The sequence below is a fragment of the Camelus ferus genome, chromosome 1 (genome assembly GCF_009834535.1).
Source record: "Camelus ferus isolate YT-003-E chromosome 1, BCGSAC_Cfer_1.0, whole genome shotgun sequence".
In the NCBI taxonomy this organism is placed as follows: domain Eukaryota; kingdom Metazoa; phylum Chordata; class Mammalia; order Artiodactyla; family Camelidae; genus Camelus; species Camelus ferus.
Window position 1 is genome coordinate 57,746,423 of NC_045696.1, and position 19,801 is coordinate 57,766,223.

The 19,801-nt window shown below is 41.4% G+C and overlaps 1 protein-coding gene across 4 annotated transcripts in view; it reads left to right on the plus strand.

Annotated features, from left to right (window-relative positions):
* Positions 1–19,801, plus strand: part of CASR (calcium sensing receptor) — a 63,829-nt gene that overhangs the window by 26,540 nt on the left and 17,488 nt on the right. For 3 of the 4 annotated variants that reach the window (XM_032480284.1, XM_032480301.1, XM_032480289.1), the window contains exons 2-4: positions 12,032–12,456; positions 14,853–15,159; positions 18,871–19,755. In XM_032480284.1, coding sequence (XP_032336175.1) covers positions 12,272–12,456; positions 14,853–15,159; positions 18,871–19,755 — 1,377 coding nt within the window. In that variant the 5' untranslated portion in view covers positions 12,032–12,271. Of the gene's footprint in view, positions 1–6,233; positions 6,331–12,031; positions 12,457–14,852; positions 15,160–18,870; positions 19,756–19,801 lie in introns of all 4 variants that reach the window. The other variant, XM_032480296.1, reaches the window with a different exon arrangement.

The window sequence follows — 19,801 nt, forward strand, 5'->3', positions numbered from 1 at the left end:
CTGCCCTTCTAGCCCCAAAACAACCATAGATGATGTGCAAGTAAATAAGCATGCCTGTATTTCAATAAAACATCTACAAAAAACAGGTGGGCTAGATTCGACCCCTAGGCTGTGGTTTGTTGACCCACCCCAGCCCAGTGTGACCAGCACATGGGCACAGCTGAAAAAGAACAGGAATGACACTCTTTCCCATAACTTTTTATTTATTTGTTTTTTTTTATTGAAGTACAGGCAGTTACAGTGTGTCGATTTCTGCTGTACAGCACAATGTCCCAGTCATGCATATACATATATATATATTCTTTTTCAGACTCCTTTCCATTAAATCTTTCCCGCAACTTTTAAAAGAGCTTCATTTCTCATCAGAAAGATTGAAAGAAGACTTAAGAAGGAGTTGGAAACTGCCAGAAGACATAGGAAAGAAAAACAGGGAGAGAAGAGAGAAGAAAACAAAAATAAGAGGATAGGATTTTATTTCCAAACATGAATGGGAAACTGAGATGGGGAGAGCTCTTTGTGAGGCCTCTGGTGGCCTCCCTCACCTTGACCAGCTCTTCAGAAGCCCCTCACTGGCTGAAGGGCAGGCAGGGAGGCACTGAGTGTACACTGGAGGGCCAGGGCTTGCAGCATGTTCAGGACCATTCCAGTTCCAGAAGAGGCCTTCTCTGAGCCCCTGGAAGGAGTCCCAGAAGAAGCAGAAGAGACTCATGGTGCTGGGCAGAGGGAATTTATGAAGGTGACTTCTAATGGCCCCGTGTAAACAGGGTCCCAGTGCACAGATGCACTGGCTGTGAGGAATATGTGCCTCAAATTTGGCACGTTTGAAAAAGGGATTTAATAATGAAAGATTTAAGTTTAAAAGTAGAGCTCCCAAGATTCTGCCAGGGAAAGGTAGAGGAGAATGGAAACCAGATAGGTAAATCCCCTACATCCGGCCGAGAGGAAAGGCGAGAAGTGGCTGATCTATGGTAAATAGCCACTTTCTCTAGTTCACAGACTGCAGCATACTGATTATAATTCAGAAAGTTACCCTAGCTATAGAGCAATGGTTTCTGAACTGTGTTTCCTGGAATACTAGTGTCATAAAATGTTAGCAATTACTGCATGAGAAAAATTTCAGGGAAACTGAAGAATGACTTGACATTGACAGGAAATTGTTGTGTTCCTATGCATTTTTGTTTTCCTAGGTTACGTTCAGGGGAAAAAGTTATGGTATTGGGGGAAAAAGTTCATTTTTAAAATCATTCGTAGGAAACAGATTTTTCAGGGTAAGGAACAGTCTACTAACTTGACCTATTGCAATAGTTCTCAAAATTGAGTGTACATTAAATTCGCCTAGAGGACTTGTTAAAACACAGGTTGCTGGGTCTCCCCCCAGAATTTCTAATTCAGTAGGTCAGGCGGGACCAAGAACTTAACATTTCTGGCAAGTTCCCAGATGCTGCTGCTCTTGCTGATCTAGGGACCTCACTTTGCCCTGCACCTAGCCTGACAGATAGAGACTCTTTATATGGTCACATTTCTGCCTCAGGGGTACCACATTACAGGAAACCAACTGGATGGGTTTCCGCCATGTGTGAGGGTGTGTTGGATAATCCAGCTTCAAAGTCGGGCTTACAGAAACATACATGGGGTTTATTTGGGGAAGATTTATTACCTGGAGATAGTCTTCCTCCAGAGCAGCTGCAGATATCATTAGCAATGTAGAGTCCTCTCATAGAGGCAACTGAATGTAGCGTGTTTCAGGATTTATATTTTAAATGATGGCTCATGATTCTCCTGTGCCAGGTTGGAGAGGCCAGTTAGTAAATTCGTAAATATTTGCGGACATTTCCTGACAGGGAGACACGGTGCTAATGGGAAGATAAATTAGTTCCAACCATTTGAAAAACTTTTTGGCAGTATCTACTGGATATACAATATACATAAACTCTATGACCCAGAAATTCCACTTGTAGGTATACACTCAACATTTTTCACCAGAAGGCACATCACGAATGTTCATAGTAGCATTATTCATTAAAACCCCAAACTGTTCATTAACAGGAAGTGGGATAATGTGTGATATAATCATATAAAATTCTATGTAATAGTAAGAAAAAACAAACTTGTTACACAGAACAATATAGTTGAATCTTGCAAACATAGTGCTAGACAAAAGAAGGCAGACACAAAATAGTATATATTGCATAGTTCCATTTATACAAAGTTCAACATCATGGGAAACTGGTTTGTGATAGAGGTCAGGCTGCCTGTTACCTTGGGTGAAGGGTAATGACCAGGACAGGTTATGACTGGGGCCTCAGCATTCTGTTTCTCTTCTTGATCTGGACGTTGCTTATGCAGATGTGTTTATTGTGCAAATTGTGCAAATTCACGTATGATTTGTGTGTGTGTGATGTCTTGTATATCAGTGAAAAGTTTATTTTAAGAGAGAGGGAGAAATAGAAGAGAGAGAAAAGGTGAGGTGAAATAAGAAAAGGGTGGAGGATATGAAGAAGTATCCACAAGCATGTTTTCAAAATATATTTCAAGGTATATATAGCATGACTAGAGTGTAAAATCTTCGTAAAATCTTTTTTTTTTGCAATGTTTTTCCTCCTTGTTTAATGTTTATGTCTATATTGCCATCCTTTTAAATAACATGATATTATTTTACAGTAATATCTTTTCTAATATAAAAAGTAATACATTTTTTTCAAAAACATAAAACAAGGAAGAAGTACATGATTCCATTACTGATATATAATCACTCAGCATTTTCATGTGTATCCTCTCAGTCTTTATTAAGATTTTTAAAAAATTTTAAGAAGGTGTTTAGGGGGTAGGGAGGAAAGCAAAGAAATGATAAACATGTGGTTTGGGATGATGGTTTCTTTGGAGGGACAGAGGCAGAAGAACAGGATGCAGAAGGGGAACACAGGGTACCACTGGTGTTCTTTATTTTGGATGGTAGATTCACAGGTGCTTATTCATTATTAAAAATAACTTAGAAATAAAGAAATAAAAGTGGGTGAAATTGGTCAAAAATTTCAATCTTCCAGTTATAAAATAAGTCATGGGGATATAATGTACAGAATGGTGACTATAGTTAATAATACTGTATTGTACATTTGAAAGTTGCTAAGAAAGTAGATCTTAAAAGTTCTCATCACACACACACACAAAGCTTGTGACTATGTATGGTGATGAATGTTAACTAAACTTAGTGTGCTGTCATTTCATGTATATACTAATGGTGAATCATGTTGTGTGCCTGAAACTAATATAATGCTATATGTCAATTATAGCTCAATAAAAAAGAAAGATTTCTAGAAAATACTAGAGAATCAATGAACAATAAAGCTAATTTAAATAATAAAAGAACTCAGTAAGTCATCAGAATATATAATTAACATACAAAAGTCAATAGCTTTCATAGACACAAACAATAACTGGCTAGAGGACATAATAGTAAAGAAAGTCCCATTTATAATAGTGACAAAGGTGATTAAGTACTTAGGAATAAACTTGACAAAAATGTGCAAAACCTAAAAGAGAAAATACTCTTGAGAAACACAAAATTAGACTTGAACAAAAGGAAAAGCATTCCTGTTCTTGGATGGGACAATTCATCATCCTACAGACATAACACAATCCCAATAAAAATATCTACAAGTTTTTTTTTTAATAGAGCTAGATAAGCTGATGCTGAAGTTCATAAGGAAAAACAAACCTGCAGGAATAGCCGGGAACACACTAAGAAATGAAAGCTACGTAGGTGGGCTAGTCCTACCGGGTATTAAACCATACTGTAGATTTCCTTAGTAAAGACAGGGCACTACTGCCACAGAACAGACCTACAGACCAGTAGAACAGAATGGAAAGTTCTGAACTAGGTCTGAGTAAATATGGAAATACTAAACGTGGCATCTTAAATTATAGAAACAAAGATGGGCTTTTTAATAAATGCTGCTGGCACAAGGCAGCCACTTGGAAAAAAGATAAAATTAGATCCATATCTCACACACATTTATCAAGAAATTAAATGTAACCCCGTGTTGTTGATAAACGAAATAAATCACCTGACCCCCCCCCAGAAAAAGAAATTAAATATAAAAAAACAAAATTAGGTAGAAAATAATTTAATAAACCAGTTTAAAAATATGGTGAATTCCTTTACAAATTCAGTGTAAGGAAAAGCTTTCTAGCACTGACTGAAAATCCAATGGCAATAAAAATAATTCATAAATTTGACTACATAAAAATGTTTTTAAAATTTGTACAGTAAGAACGTCAAAGAAGAGCTACAAAATTAGAAGAAAACATTTGCAGCATTTATCACAGATTAAGGGCTAATCCATAATATATAAAGAATTCTTAAAATTCAAGAGGAAAATGTCCAAAACTCTAATGAAAAAAGTGGGAAAGATATAGGAACAGAAAAAAATAAAAATAAAGAAATAAAAGGGGACCAGGCGTGGACCAATAATGAGGATGTGTCACAACCAAGGATTATGATTAATCCAATTTTGCGCACCTTAAGGTCCAATTAAAACTACGAGAATTCCCATAATAGATTTCGGGCTATAATTGAAAGTAAGTTTAATCTTCTGAAGACCTGAAATAATATTAAGGCACACTAGGGTGCACTGACAAGTCAAAAAAAAAAAGAAAAGAAAATGATTTCCCTTCGTTTCCATCACTGAACCTCACAGGTTTTTCAGTGAGCTCTGAATTCCAGCTCCTACACATGACAAAATTGGCCACCACGTTCTAAACATCGATGTGTCAGAAGGTTTCAGTGTGGACCAGGTAAGCTTCCCAGGTCCCTGCTATCTCCAAAATTCTGTATTTTAGACTAATGACATGGTGTCCCAGTCTTCTTAAATCTGCCCTCTAAGTTAATGAGGCAAAAACAACTTTCCCGTGCCCCTTCCTCCTAATTACACACAGTTTCACCTGGCGATACTTCTCATTGCTTGCAGCAAAACTCCAGATTTAAGCATTTGTTTGTGTGTTAATATCCCTCTCACTGTTTATGAAAATAAAAGATTTAATATGGTGAGGAAATTGGGAGCTGGGCCACAAATTTGCCTTGCAGCTTCCTAACAGTTGGAGCAGAGAAGGAAACAGGAGGAAATAGAAGATTCATAAGGCCTATAAAGTAATTTGTGCAGTTTTTCCAAAGATCAGTAATTCCATTAGCTTAGAGGTGCATCCCAGTGGTTCACAAGAGCCAATGGTTAAATACCAAGGATTTTTGCAAATTGGTTGTTAAACCATTGGTAGCTTGAAATCAGCCGTGGTGGGAGTATTCAGTAAACACTACAAATCAGGGTGTTTTGGGGGTTTCTTTTTCGTTTTTGCCTTCAGAGAGCTGGTTTGTCAGCCAAGCATTGCATATTTCAGTGGTCCTTTTAGGGGGACCCAGTGTGAGGCCAGAGGAGCTGCAAGTAGGAGAGAGAAGGGCTCGGTGTGAAAGCTTGTGGAGCGCAGCAGAAACTACCCCAGGAGAAGAGGGAGGGAGTATATGCCTGAGGCCAGAGAATGATGACCGTGTGCATCAGCATTTGTTCACCTACCCTACCTCAGTCCCTCCTTCTTTCCAGTGCTACCTTTTGGAATTTCATAGCTGGGGTTACAAAAAAAATGCTAATTCCAGTGAGAGGCAGACACATCTCTGCATTCAAAAATGCATCCAGAGAGACTGGGAGAGGTCTCAGGTGAAGGCTTTTATGCTTTCCTCTACATCAGCACTTCCCAAGCCTGTATTTCACAGCATTATAACAAGTATTCTAGGGTTGGGAGGGTGGGGATGAGGTCTCGGGCGGAAATGAATTTGGGAATAAGTGAGTTAAAGTTGAGCAGTTATCGTCACTGCAGGACTTCTCAGAGCCTTTGGGTGTTGACTGTGCCCTTGTGGCACAGAAGTACACAATTCCCAAACTTATTTTACCCCAGGACACTTTGTGGTGGCACGTCTTGGGACACTGGACTAAAAAATACCACTTCAGATGTCAGGGTTCCTCACAGTTTTGAAAGGCAATACTGAGATGTTATTCCACAGAACTATTTCACGTAGGACTTGAAGCTCTGGCATTTTTCTTTATAAAAACATCACTTGCATGTTTTTGCTTTTCACCTGAACCATTTCATTAAGTCTGTGGGTGTCCACACATTGATCAGCAGGGCTTACTTAAGGGAAATGTTTTGGGGCAAGAAATTTTGTAATTCGTGGCCCATGTCCCCAGGAACTCACTCAGTCCTGCTGTGGAACAGCCGGCGTTGGTGATGTCAAAGCCCAAAGCCAGCATCCACTTTCAACTCACAGGACTCTGGACCAGAGAAGTGAGCATTTCTTGTCATTTTTTAACCTTGAATTTTCACTCCCCCTCACCTCCCCTTCTAGTTCTTTTTAATTCTTCTGTCATTTTTTTTTAACTTTTTTTTTTGGGGGGGTGGGTATGGGGAAGTAATTAGATTCATTCATTTAATAGGTACTGGGGATTGAACCCAGGGCCTATGTGCATGCTAAGCAGGCACCCTACCACTGAGCTAAACCCTCCACCCTTGTTATTTTCTTTCTTCTTGCAGTAGTTCCATAAGCTTCCTGACAGTTTCTCATGGGCACTCCACACATGTAGTCATTCAGTCATTTGCAGAGCCCCTCTGTTTTCCAGGCCACAGAAGCAGCAGACCAGACCTGCATCGAGGAGCTCACAGCACAGCATTTATGAACATTTATTTCCTCTCCTCTTTATCTTTATTTGCTTTGTCTCCACTCTTTCCCCGACTTTGCTCGGCGCCGCGTGCTGCTTCTCCCCACCCTCGTTCATCTTTTCTTCTCCCGTCCCTGATAGCTTTTTCCAATGACTAACAGGAACCCAGCTCAGCTGGTTTTTATCACGCTCCTGTCCTTGCATTTTTCCGACTCAATTAAGCCATTACCAGAGCTAAATGAGGCATGGACTCTCCAAAAGTCACACCTGTTGTCAGGGAGCTGGAGGGTAAGACCCTGTGCAGAGGGCGGGCGGGCGGGTGGCAAGCAGGGCTGGAGGGAGGCAGCCGAGTGTGACCCGGCAGGCTGTGCTCCCCCAGTGCTGAAAGAGGGCCCTCATCTTAAAGAAGATGTCCCTTGCTTTAGTAGGGAAGGAATGAAGTCTGACATGGAACTGAGGATGGCTCCATTGGTGATGACAGATAAGACAGCCCTAAGTCTTTGGCAAATGTGCACCAGGTGCATATAAAAACCCACATTGTGGCTGTGTCCTCAGCAAGGGGTAAAGAAAGCCGTAACCAGCGCCAGCTACATGGGTTTTGTGATTATTAGTTGAACTTTCTCAGGTTTTTCCCTGTTCACCCTCATTAAAACATACAAGTTTCACCTTTCTGCAATGGTGGCTTACTGTTCGTTTTCTTTATGATCAGAGTGATGAAAGAGGGCAAAAACCTGCAGTACAGTAAATCAGAGACAAATCGGTGTATTCACCTACAAAGATAAACGGTCTCTATTAGAAATCAGTTTTCATTTTTTAACCACCTTTTGTAGGCAACCTAGAATTTCTGCAGCCTAGGAATTGAGAGATTGTACCTTCTGAGCTTGCTGTGTCTCTAATTTATTAAGTGGTTTATCTTCAGAAGGTCTATGTCCCTGTTTTCTCGAGTTGAAATGTGAGCACAATCACTCCACTCCAGACTTACACAATTTCCAAAAATGGTAAAGCCAAGGGGCAAGAGCCAGAGTGGATTTTACGTTGATGGAAATTAAAATGTTGCTGTGTTGACTCCAAACCTTGCCTTGCTATCCTGTTTTAGTTTGTCCTAGACCCTTGAACTTGTATGAGCCATCCAACTTTTTGGACAAATGCAAATTCAACAGATATTTTTTTGAGCATCTGTTCATTACCAGGTTCCTTGTTCTATGCTGGGAATGCAACTGTGATTGTGATGAAGTCCTTGCTCTCAGGAACCTTTGGTCTTATGGGGTGACTCCTTCCCTTTTCTGTCCTAGAATTGCCCAACCAACCCGTTTTTCACTCTTCTGCTTCATTCATTCATTCAGCAAATAAATGTGGCACAGCTACTAAGTTCCAGTCACTGTACTTGATGCCAGGCTACAGTGAGGAAAAGAAACAGGCCCTACCCTCATGAAGCTTCCTGTCCCCACTTTAAATTAACTCTCTCTGGCAGTCACCAGAAAGAATGTCACCCCTCCCTTTGTACTTTCTCAGTACTTAGTTCATGCCTCTTCTTTGCATCACTGTAATTAAAATATGTTCTGCTGTATCCTTTTCAACTATAATACATCTGTCTCTTTTGCAAGATGAGCACCTTGAAGGCAACGACTTCAGCTTTCTTTTCTGAGTACCTTGCACTCCCTAGTGTCTAGCACATAAAGGAGCTCAATCAATGTTTTTTTGAAAGAATAAATAATTGAATTTATAAGTTCATGGACCTGTGGAACCATAGACTGATCTGCTCTGACTTCCCATCCCACATCTCTCAGATGAGGAACTCAGCGATCAATCACCCGTCAGTACTGAAACTCTCCTCGTGATTTCAAGGGCCTTCTAAATACAAAACCAGTTGGTCCACGGATCATTTCTTCTTCCAAACATATCTGCCATTGAGATAAAGAACAAATACTAGCTTCAGCTTGTATTTGCGATACTTTTTTGCAGGAGTGCAAACATGATTACATATGATTTAAACGAAATAAACTTATAGTAAGGAGAACAAATGAGTCTATTTGTGACTGTTGGATAGATACTGTTAATATCGCTGCCATAAGAAAAAAATGCAACAGTGGCTTAAACAAACTAGAAGCGTTCTTTCCTCTGTCATGTGAACATCCGGAAACAGTCTGATATTGAGGTTCTGCTTCATGAAATCCTCAGCTCGAGTCACCGTCATTCCCTGGGATAAAGCTCATGGTTCAAGATGGGCTCCAGCTGTCACATCCACCTGCATACAACAGGATAGAGGAAGAGGGGACAAAGGGCCAGAGGACAAACACCAACTGTCTCTTAAGGAGTTTCCTAGAAGCTGCTCCAGGGCACTTCAGCTTACACCCTATTGGCCAAAGTTTAGTCTTAAGACCACATATAATTATATAGGAAGTTGGAGAAAGTAGTCTTTATTTTGGACAACTACTTGTCCAGCTAAGACCTATTTTACTGTGGCATAAAGGAGTATGGTACAAAGGATACAATTAGAAGTCTCTACTGTAGATCCTACAACTGAGACATTAGTGATTATTCACAAACTTTGTCTTCTAGTGATTGCCAGCTGAAGTCACAGTCACGAACGCCGATTGTTAATCCACTGCTATGATCGCGCTTGGTACTGCTGTGATTGTTGAGATCTAGGCGGTAGGAGTGAGGTAGAAAGAAGAAAGCTTTTGCAACAAGGACGTTGGGGGGTGATGGGAGTCTGGCTAAGGCACTGGCAACAAGAATGGAAAGGGGAAGTCAGAGGTGGAAAGAAGTGGTAGAGTCAACAAGACAATGCAATTGGATGCGGTAGGAAAGGGAGTGGGAGGATCTAGAATGATTCTCAACTTTGAAAGCAAATTAGACCCTGGTAATTGGACTAAAAAGGGTGGTTTGGAGACTACATTAGACTCGTGGAGTTAACTGCTGCAAACTGACCCGAAATCTCTCCTTCATCTATTACTTCTTGCCATGAATTTTCTGTTGAATGGACTAATGAAGTTAATAAACTTCTCCAAGTAGTTAATCTTTCACAGGAAAATTTAACAGGTCTCAGTGACTTCCCTAGCCAGTTATAATGTTCCCTCTCCTAATTCAGTACATTACACGAGACTCTTTAAAATTCTGAGTTCTTGAGGCATTCGTAATTCAAGTGCCAGAATTTCTCACTTGAGTAAGCTGAATATATGAGGAGTCCATTCTCCCATCTAGAAAGTAGAGTTGGTATTGCCCTCTTTACTCTTGTGAAGTTTAAAATACATTGGCTGTTTAAAGGACCTGACACAATGCTTGGTTCAATAAATGCTAGATTCTGTCTCCTTCCAAAGTACTTTCTTTTTTATGCATTCATTCAACAAACATTTATTCAGCAGTTACTATTTCAGACACTGTGCTAAGTGCTGGGGAGCAAAGTTGAATTTAGGTATTGAGAACAAAGTTATATGTTTTTCTTACTTCTGAATATTGGCATAGATTCTGACCCTCTCCACTAGTGTGCCTGCCCACTGGACAGGGAGTTCCTGAGGGCAGGAAACATGCAGGTGTGTGATGTGATGCCTTTATATTTCCAGTCCTTAGCACATGTACTTATTAAATATATGAATGAATACATGACCAAGGTCAAGAAATGAAGCTAAAAATCTAAGAGCAGGACTGAGGTCAGAGAATCTGGATGGTCGTGGATGTTTAGACATTACTGGAGACAATTCTGTGACTGTTGAGTATCTGATGGGGTGCTCCTTCCATTTGGGGCCCAGTACCCTCTGCTAGAATGACTGTTGGAGGAGGAGGTAGGTTCCTAAGGGACAAGGGACAGTATATGACAATGGTTAGGAGCTTGGGGTCTGGAATGAGACATTTATGCATCTAATTATAGTAAAGTGTGATCAGTCTTCCAAGAGGGGAACTCCAAGATCCAAGATGTAAAGGACAACAACAGTGGACCTACCTTAACTGAGAGTCCATGGAAGGCTTCCTTGAAGATTCCTTATACATTGCTCACTGTACAACTGAGGGGTCAGTGAAGATAGAAATCCAGCCCGCATTCCACTCCCAAGTTGGACACCTTGGTACAAGACTGTGTCTGGCCCACAGGAGTTCTTTTCTCCATTCACACAAAGGCCCCACAGTCCACCAAGCCATGATCCCACAGTTATGGACAACTGAAAGCTGAAAGACAGGTAGATGTTTTCTAGGCAAAGTTTAGGCTAGAGGCATCATCCAGAAAGAGGAATGGTATGTGTGAGATATGGGGATTTAAAAAAAAAAAAACTTGTACTTAAGGAACTAAAGGAAGTTCAGTGTGGCTGGAGGGTGGAGTTCAAAGGGAAACCCAGCAAGAGTGAGGCTAGAAAGTTATTCATTACAGCTTGCATGTTCTGTGAGTTTACTAGTTACACTGTGCTAATGGCTCTCCGTGCATTATTTTATTGAGATCAGAGGTTAAGTGACTTTCCCAAAGTCATATGTTAGGAAACAGTGGAACTATGATTCAAAGCCAGGTTTAACTCCAGAGCTTGTGCTCCAAACCACTTGTTCCATGGCATCCAAAGATTTTCAAAGGTGGGTTGCAAAGGGACACAACTGGAGGCAGGAAGGCCAGTTAGGAAATAGTTGCACAAACCCAGATGAGAAATGCTGGTGGACTTAAGGTGGCCTTGAAAATGGGAAGCAGTGGATGGATTCCAAAGAGATTTAGGATGTAGAGTCTACAGGATGTGATGGCTGTTTGAATATGAAGGGCAATGATGAGAAAAGAGAGAGGGCAGGGAGGACTCTGTCTGGTGCCTTTGTGGATGGCATGACATTTGTTGAGATAGAAAACAGGAAAGGAGGAACAAGTTTGGGAGGAAGGTGAGTGCAGCGTCTGTCCAGGTGGAAACACCTGTGGGACATCCAGGTGGAGATGTCCAGTTGACAGTTCAGTGCTTGAACCTGAACCTCAGGAGAAACTGTACATTGAGCCAACATTGACATATATTTGGGAATTGCCCCACAGAGTGGACGAGAGAGGGTGTAGAGTGAGAAGAGCTGAGAGCTCCTACTAGGATAATCATGCTACAGCAGAAGGACTGTCCCCTAGATCCTGCTGTAGAGCTTGGCAGAACCTAATCTGACCCTTGATTTATCTGCATCCTTCAAAGATTTGTGTTTGTGTAATATGAAGTTTTTTTTTATCTTGCATGAAGTGCTATAAAAATGAGACGCTAAGCCTTGCCTTCCCCACCTGTCACCCTTCAGCCTCTCTGAATGGAAATTCTGAGCCACCTCGGTTGCAGTCATTATAACAATGTGGGATTTAGGCTTAGTTGAATTCATTTTGTCTCTCTCTTTTCTAGAAAATACTACAGGTTGTCTGTACGTGATGTGACTTCTGAAGACTCAAGAACCACCCACCTTACTAGTCTGCAATGGAGAAGGCAGAAATGGAAAGTCAAATGCCACAGTTCCATTCTGTTACTAATCACGCTGTGGACATGTGTCACCATCGCAGGGAGTGAGCCCCACCAAGGGGGAAGTTCTCGGGGGGCCCCAGACCACCAGCACTCTTGTCCTCCCCCTGGAGAGAAAGCAGAACTATGGCGTTTTACAGCTGCTGTTGGGTCCTCTTGGCTTTCGCCTGGTGCGCTTCTGCCTATGGGCCTGACCAGCGAGCCCAGAAGAAAGGGGACATTATCCTCGGGGGGCTCTTTCCTATTCATTTTGGAGTAGCTGCCAAAGATCAAGATCTAAAGTCAAGGCCCGAGTCCGTGGAATGTATCAGGTAGGGGAAGGGAGCCACCTCGGAGAGTCACCTCCTCTGGGTGGCTGGAGAAAAGCTGTTACCATACCCACGATAATTTTTCCGAAGTTGGTTCTCTCTTTTCAGAAATGGTGATTGGTAATCATGCCGAAGCTATTATTCCCCTCTCATTTTTTTAAAAGGAATTTTCCAAAAATAAAATGTCAGAGATACGGAGTAGGAAAATCCATGGCCTGCTGGAGCATAGAACCAGTCACTTGATAACTGAGTCATCACTGTTCACTGGAGGTAGTGTTGCTTAATGGAAGACCGAGTACCTAGAAGGAAATTTATTGTAGGTCTTGCAAACCTGAGTAGTAAAATCTCCTGTTGACCTTATAGTGTTGCTTAATGGAAGACCGAGTACCTAGAAGGAAATTTATTGTAGGTCTTGCAAACCTGAGTATTAAAATCTCCTGTTGACCTTAAGTTCTCTAATGGTCATAATAGCTGACTGTTGGCTGCCTCATTCTTATTTTTTAAAAGATTTTAAAGTTTAAAGAAACTTCCATGGTTAGCATGACTCAGGCATCTTCGAAATGCAGCCCGTAGCATTTTGGAACCATTCCCATGAGAAAGTCTTACAGAAAGCTGAACTCCCCCTGCTAACACAGAATCCATCTAACACAGATGGAGAAACTCGCAATCCAGCTAACTCTGTCACTGGACTCTCTCTTTAGCCATTTGAAGACAGCTGACATGTCCCTTTGAATCATTTCTTTTCCAGGCCAAATAGTCTCAGATTTTTAAAATAATTATTTAATGACTTGATTTCCAGACACTCACCATTCTGGATGCCCTCTATCTGATGTTCCCTAATTTATCATGACTCTTTTAGAATTTGACACCTAAAACTAGGTGCAATTCCTTCAAATAGTAACTGACTTCTGAGAGTCCAGTGGGCTGCATTATCACCTCCCTTACTCTGGACGTCAGAAACCATTACTGCACCCCAGGGCTTGACCCATCTTCTGAGAGAGAAGAGCACTTTCTCTTGAGAGCTGCACCTTCCAGAAAGGAGCCGGCACTTTTCCTTGGTCTTCCTGAGAGCTCGAAAGTGAAAAAGAAAACTAGGATTGTTCCAACAAAACTGGATTTCTGCTCATATTCTAATGAGAGCTCACAAGTTAGACAAGATTTTCACATTTTTTTAATGAATGCAGAAAAGCTAAGTGTAGAATTTCAGTGATGCTGATTATATCCTTCACAGTCCATGTGGATAAATATCCTCTTTATTGTACCCTGCAGGTGCTACGTATATACCTAAGATCAAGCTAGAAGCATGCCCTGAAATAATACGTATTTTTAATTATATTAAAGAAAGATAGGAAAATCAGTTTAACAGTATAGATGTTCTATATAATGAAAAATTCTGTAATATGTCTTAGTGACTTTGCAGGTTTAAAAAAAATAAGTAAATGAAAGCAGGAAATGTGAAGGAAATGACTAAGAGAAAATGTCACATTAAAAGTTAGACCAGAACCTTCAGGAACCTAACTGACATACAGTGAAATGTAACAGATTGTGTTTCTCTCCTCTTGTCATTGAGTTGAAGTAGTGAAACCCACGCGAGGACCTCCAGGCTGGTTAGGTTAGGTTTTCTTCTTTGGGCACTGATACACTGATTCAGAACATTTATCAAGCTCTCACTGTCTGCCAAGTCCTAGGAGAGTGAAAACTACGTCATTGACCCTATTTCTCTTTGTTAATTTGCTTGATTTTTATTTAAGATAGCATTCTTTGAAAAGCAATGAATGCTCATTTTTTTAAATAGGAAGTATATATAAGCCAAAAGCACACAATTTTAAAGTTCATCATTCTACCATCCAGAAGCAACCACTGTTTGTGAACAGCCTTCCTGTGCATAATGTTTGTTTGTTTGTTTACAAAGATGAGATCACTCATGTCCTTTTCCCCTTCAGCCTTCAGGAATGCCATAGTCTATATTTGTGACTCTGCAGATCTGAAGTTATTTTTAGGCTCCTGCATATTAAAGCCTGTTTATATTTTCCCCGGTCTTTTTTCTTTTTAAATCTCGATATTACTTCTATTTTAGTACCTCACATCAGCTACTTCAAATTCTTTGCAGGATGAGGCAGGTACAAATTATTCATTCTACTACTAACCACAGTCCTTGTTGTCATTGCTCATTGTTCCCTAACTCTGCGAGGCACCATGCTGAGAACTTTGCATAATTATCTCATACTCACAGCCACCCTCTGAGGTGTTATCCCCATTTTACAGAGAGGACTTTGAGTCTCAATATGTCATGAAACCAGAGTAACAAAGCCAGTTTCAAACCCAGCTTTGCCCAGTCTGTACTCTAAAGAAGTTGACCAGAAAGTCTATTGTTTTCTTCCATTTCTTCCTTCTTCCAGGTATAATTTCCGTGGATTTCGCTGGTTACAAGCCATGATATTTGCCATAGAGGAAATAAACAGCAGCCCAGCCCTCCTTCCCAACATGACGCTGGGCTACAGGATATTCGACACTTGCAACACTGTTTCTAAAGCCTTGGAGGCCACCCTGAGTTTTGTGGCCCAGAACAAAATCGATTCTTTGAATCTTGACGAGTTCTGCAACTGCTCGGAGCACATCCCCTCTACGATCGCTGTGGTGGGAGCAACGGGCTCGGGCATCTCCACGGCGGTGGCGAACCTGCTGGGGCTCTTCTACATCCCCCAGGTACCGTGCCTTCTTAGATGGGGCGACGTGGGCAGGGGTCAGGAGCAGCAGGCGTGGAGGACTGCCACGCCCAGTGCCCGTACAAGTGTGCTATTTTTCCTTCTCTGGCTTTACTTTGGCACAGAAATTCTTTTAATTATCTGTCTCACAACCATTGGGATTTCTGAGACCTCAGAGTCAACAATGTCAACTACACCTTCACAATTCTTGCAAAATTCTTTGAAGCATACCTTGTATGAAACTTTGTCTTTTTTCCCCTAAGAGTTTAGTTATTTATTTTCCACTCCATCCCTTCAGTAAATGGCTATTCTGCCCTTGCTTACTAAGAGGAATGAGGCCAAACAATGTAAAGCCCACCTTCAAACCCAAAATAGCTGCCTTTAGTCCTATTCCCTTAAGTCTTTGCCTCTCTCCCCTGTGGTTGAAAGTTTAGCTCAGACGAAAACAGAGTGTATTTTCTCACAAAACAGGAACTTAATCATTGTCATGCACATTGTAGAAATTGAAAATATTCTGTTTCATTCTTGTATTCTATAAGAAATACTCGTAGAGCATGTATGAATAAGCAGTTTCTACTCTGCAGGAACTCAGCCTACGTGGGGAGATAGATGCATTTTCAAATACTCACAATTCACTGAAACAAGTGCTTTAATAAACACGTTCAAAGTTGCATATGTTTTTCACCAAAAAAAGACAGCAAACTCTAAATGCCATTTTATAACCTGATTTTTTATAGAGCAAATCTTTTCTCATGTTAATATTTATAGATCTGTGACATCATTTTATAATAGTGAAAAATTGGAAACAACCTAAATGCCCATGGATGGGAGAATCAGCTCAATTGTGATGTATCGCATATCAATTTTTAAATTAAATTATAAATCACACTTTATTTTTTCAGTGTCTAATATTTAAAATCTGTAAGAGTATCTTTGAAAAATTCACATTTCTATGTTGGGATGTCTCCGTTTCCTTGGTGATAGCCATTATCCGTTTTTATACACGTGGCAACTGAGAAAGTCTTGTCATCATTTCCCGAATCCTTACTTCAGGGAATTAAAGGTGTTTCCCAAGGGGAAGCCCTGGCTCTGTAATCTTTGTGCCAAAATGATCTCACAAAGCCCACAGCAGTAAATGTGTTGGGCAGGATGCAAATATGCGTCTTTTAAATTTGGCATATTAGGCAGCATAATATTTTAAATTCATACTTAAAGTAAGTTGTCATGCCCAATAAACATAAGAGGTAATTGCCATCAATAAATAAAGAACACAAAGGGGAGGATTCTAGTTCACTGTGGTTTGGATGAAAGATAAGGTTAAGTTGAACTTGAATGGTAAAAGTGTTGAGAAGACTATAATGATTATCAGTCAAACCAATGTAAGTGTATCTAAATGTTGTCTGTCATGGCTACATGTTGGAGCATTCAGGGAGCTTTAAAAATATTGATGCCTGGGTCTCACCCTCCCACCCCCTAGAGATCCTGGCTTAATTGATATGAGATGCAGCCTGGGAGTCAGGAGTTTTGAAAGCTCCTGAGGTGATTCTGATGTGCAGCAGAGCTGGGAACCACTGCCCTGCAGGGTGGGGACAGATGCCCTGTTGTATTTCTTATACCACTCACGCCACCAAGTGGATGGAACAAGCAGGCCAGCAGAACGAGCTGTGGTTAGAAGTTTTCTGAATCATTCGTGAAACTTCTCCCCTCTTACAATAAAGTTTTGTATGTTTTTAAGGGGGTTTTTTGTGGGGGGGTAATGAAATGGTATTTACCCCCACTTTTCTAGTTTGCTTTTTAAAAAGTGGACAAATATTATAAATGCATTCTTTAAGAGAAACATATCCATGGGGGATATATTTGTTTGTAATTTTTTATCTTTAAAACCCTTTATGGCCAGTTTTTCAAAAGAGATCAAGAAGTAAGCAACAATGAATGAATTTACAAAAGACCTGAGTGGATTTTTTATTTGCAAAAACTAGATTGAGAAGCCTGTTGTCTGGGTCTGCAAATGAAGATCTCTAAAAACAACATCTCCAGGATTATCTAATCTAACTGCCTACCTCATGGATTCCCAGAGTAGAGCAAGAAGAAGCTTATTTCAATAATAGAAAAAAAAAAAAGGATCACTTTTGTATTATAACTCCCCAAATCAAAGTTCTTATCAGAAAATTCATGCCTGCTCTTTAGCAAAGTTGGCCCAGGTCTTTCATACATCAGTGTCTTTTCTGTTTTTGATATAGAAACTATTTATGGAATAATTCATTTCAAAACACTCAACATTGAAAACTAACTGTTTTAATTGGAGAAAAATATATTTTAAAAAAAGCAGTCCCTCAAATTCTTCAACATGGTTTTCTTAAGTTTTAAATCTCTCTAGAAAACTGGAAAACAAGAGATTTTTAAACCCTCTTTCATTACCAAGAAGAAATTCCATTCAGTGCAAAAAAGCTTTGTGCTTCAGAAGAAATGGTCCAATAACTTGGAACTTCCTAACTGGTGAGCAGGACGTCCAGGAGTGCTGCAGATGGGCTAAGATATTGAGCCTCTCTGGGTTTGGGATGGTAGGTGGGGTCTAGGGTGGTCAGAGCACACCCAGCAGGGCTGGTCAGCTGCTGCCATTCACCCCGCCTTCTCTGTTTGCCACAATGTGAAAAGAAGTCAGGAAGCTCTGCACTAACAAATGCCTTACATAGTGTTCAGATACTTCTTCAGGCAAGGATCTTTTACTGGCAAAGGTAGGGCTTTCTTCCCTTGGTGGCCCACACTCCTGCTCAGATATTGAACTGGCTATGTCCGAGAAAGTGGAAACACATTGGGGCAGCTTCTCCAGGGTTCCTTTTCAGCCTCTCTAGGTTTTGGAGACCCACATCTAAAGCCTGTCCAGAGGCCTCAGCCACCACCTGAAATTGACCAGAGGAAAGGGCTCTCGGTGGTGATTGAAGTCACTGAGAAGCCAGGAGAGGAAAGGAAGTTTTTATGACTGTATTTAATGATGTACATCATTGTTATTGTGATGAAGAGGAATTGAGCCTAATGTACCTAAATGGCTATTTGAGCCTAAATGATAAACAGTTCTTAGAAATAACTGCAATCGAGGGTACTTTTATCTAAAGTATTACAGTAGGTGGAGGAGGTGGGGCGATGCGGGAGGGAAGAGAGGGAATAGCTGGAGACTGGAAGAGAGAAACTAGGCAGAGTAAGAAAGGGGAACCCCTCGGGGTGAAGACCCTTAGATTCATAACCCAAAGGGAACCTGATTCCTTCCAGAAGTGAGTCACTGACAAAGTGTTCATTATAGTAAAGGGGAAGCTAAAACACTCAAATGAGAAGCTGGACCCCACAGGCAGAAAATGTGTACATGGATATATTGCAGCCAGTGAGACAGCACAGAGGAAGTTAGAGAAACTGGCACAGTGCATAAAGGCTCTCCTTGAAAGGATAAGTAGCTTCTACTGTTGTTGGGTTGACTTTAGGCCAGACCCACCTTTGAAGGTAGCACTGTGGGAATTAGAACACTCTCTGATAGGCTGACAGATGGTTGAGTGCTCACACTGGAGAGGAACAGATTCTGGTTGTCCTTACCTTTCATCCTGTCTCCAGTGACTAGCATGTTTGATATATTACACTGATGAATGTTCAAAAAGCCGTCCGCTACACAGTCTTAAGGCTCACCTGGCACCTCACTCACTCCATCATTCTGTGTTCTTTCCAGGTCAGTTATGCCTCCTCCAGCAGACTCCTCAGCAACAAGAATCAGTTCAAGTCCTTCCTCCGTACCATCCCCAATGACGAACACCAAGCCACCGCCATGGCTGACATCATCGAGTATTTTCGCTGGAACTGGGTGGGCACAATTGCAGCTGACGATGACTACGGCCGCCCAGGGATCGAGAAGTTCCGAGAGGAAGCTGAGGAGAGGGACATCTGCATCGACTTCAGCGAACTCATCTCCCAGTACTCTGATGAGGAAGAGATCCAGCAAGTGGTGGAGGTGATCCAGAATTCCACAGCCAAAGTCATCGTCGTCTTCTCCAGTGGCCCAGACCTTGAACCCCTCATCAAGGAGATCGTCCGGCGCAACATCACGGGCAGGATCTGGCTGGCCAGCGAGGCCTGGGCCAGCTCCTCCTTGATCGCCATGCCTGAGTACTTCCACGTGGTCGGAGGCACCATTGGATTCGCTCTGAAGGCTGGACAGATCCCAGGTTTCCGGGAATTCCTGCAGAAGGTCCATCCCAGGAAGTCGGTCCATAACGGTTTTGCCAAAGAGTTTTGGGAAGAAACGTTTAACTGCCACCTCCAGGAAGGTGCTAAAGGACCCTTACCTGTGGACAACTTCCTGAGAGGTCACGAAGAAGGTGGTGGCAGGACAAGCAACAGCTCCACCGCCTTCCGACCTCTCTGTACAGGGGATGAGAACATCAGCAGTGTCGAGACCCCTTACATGGATTATACACATTTGCGGATATCCTACAACGTCTACTTAGCCGTCTACTCCATTGCTCATGCCCTGCAAGATATATACACCTGCATACCCGGGCGAGGGCTCTTCACCAACGGTTCCTGTGCAGATATCAAGAAGGTTGAGGCTTGGCAGGTACATCCTTCACTTAGATAGCAGTTCACTGTGTAATAAAGCAAAT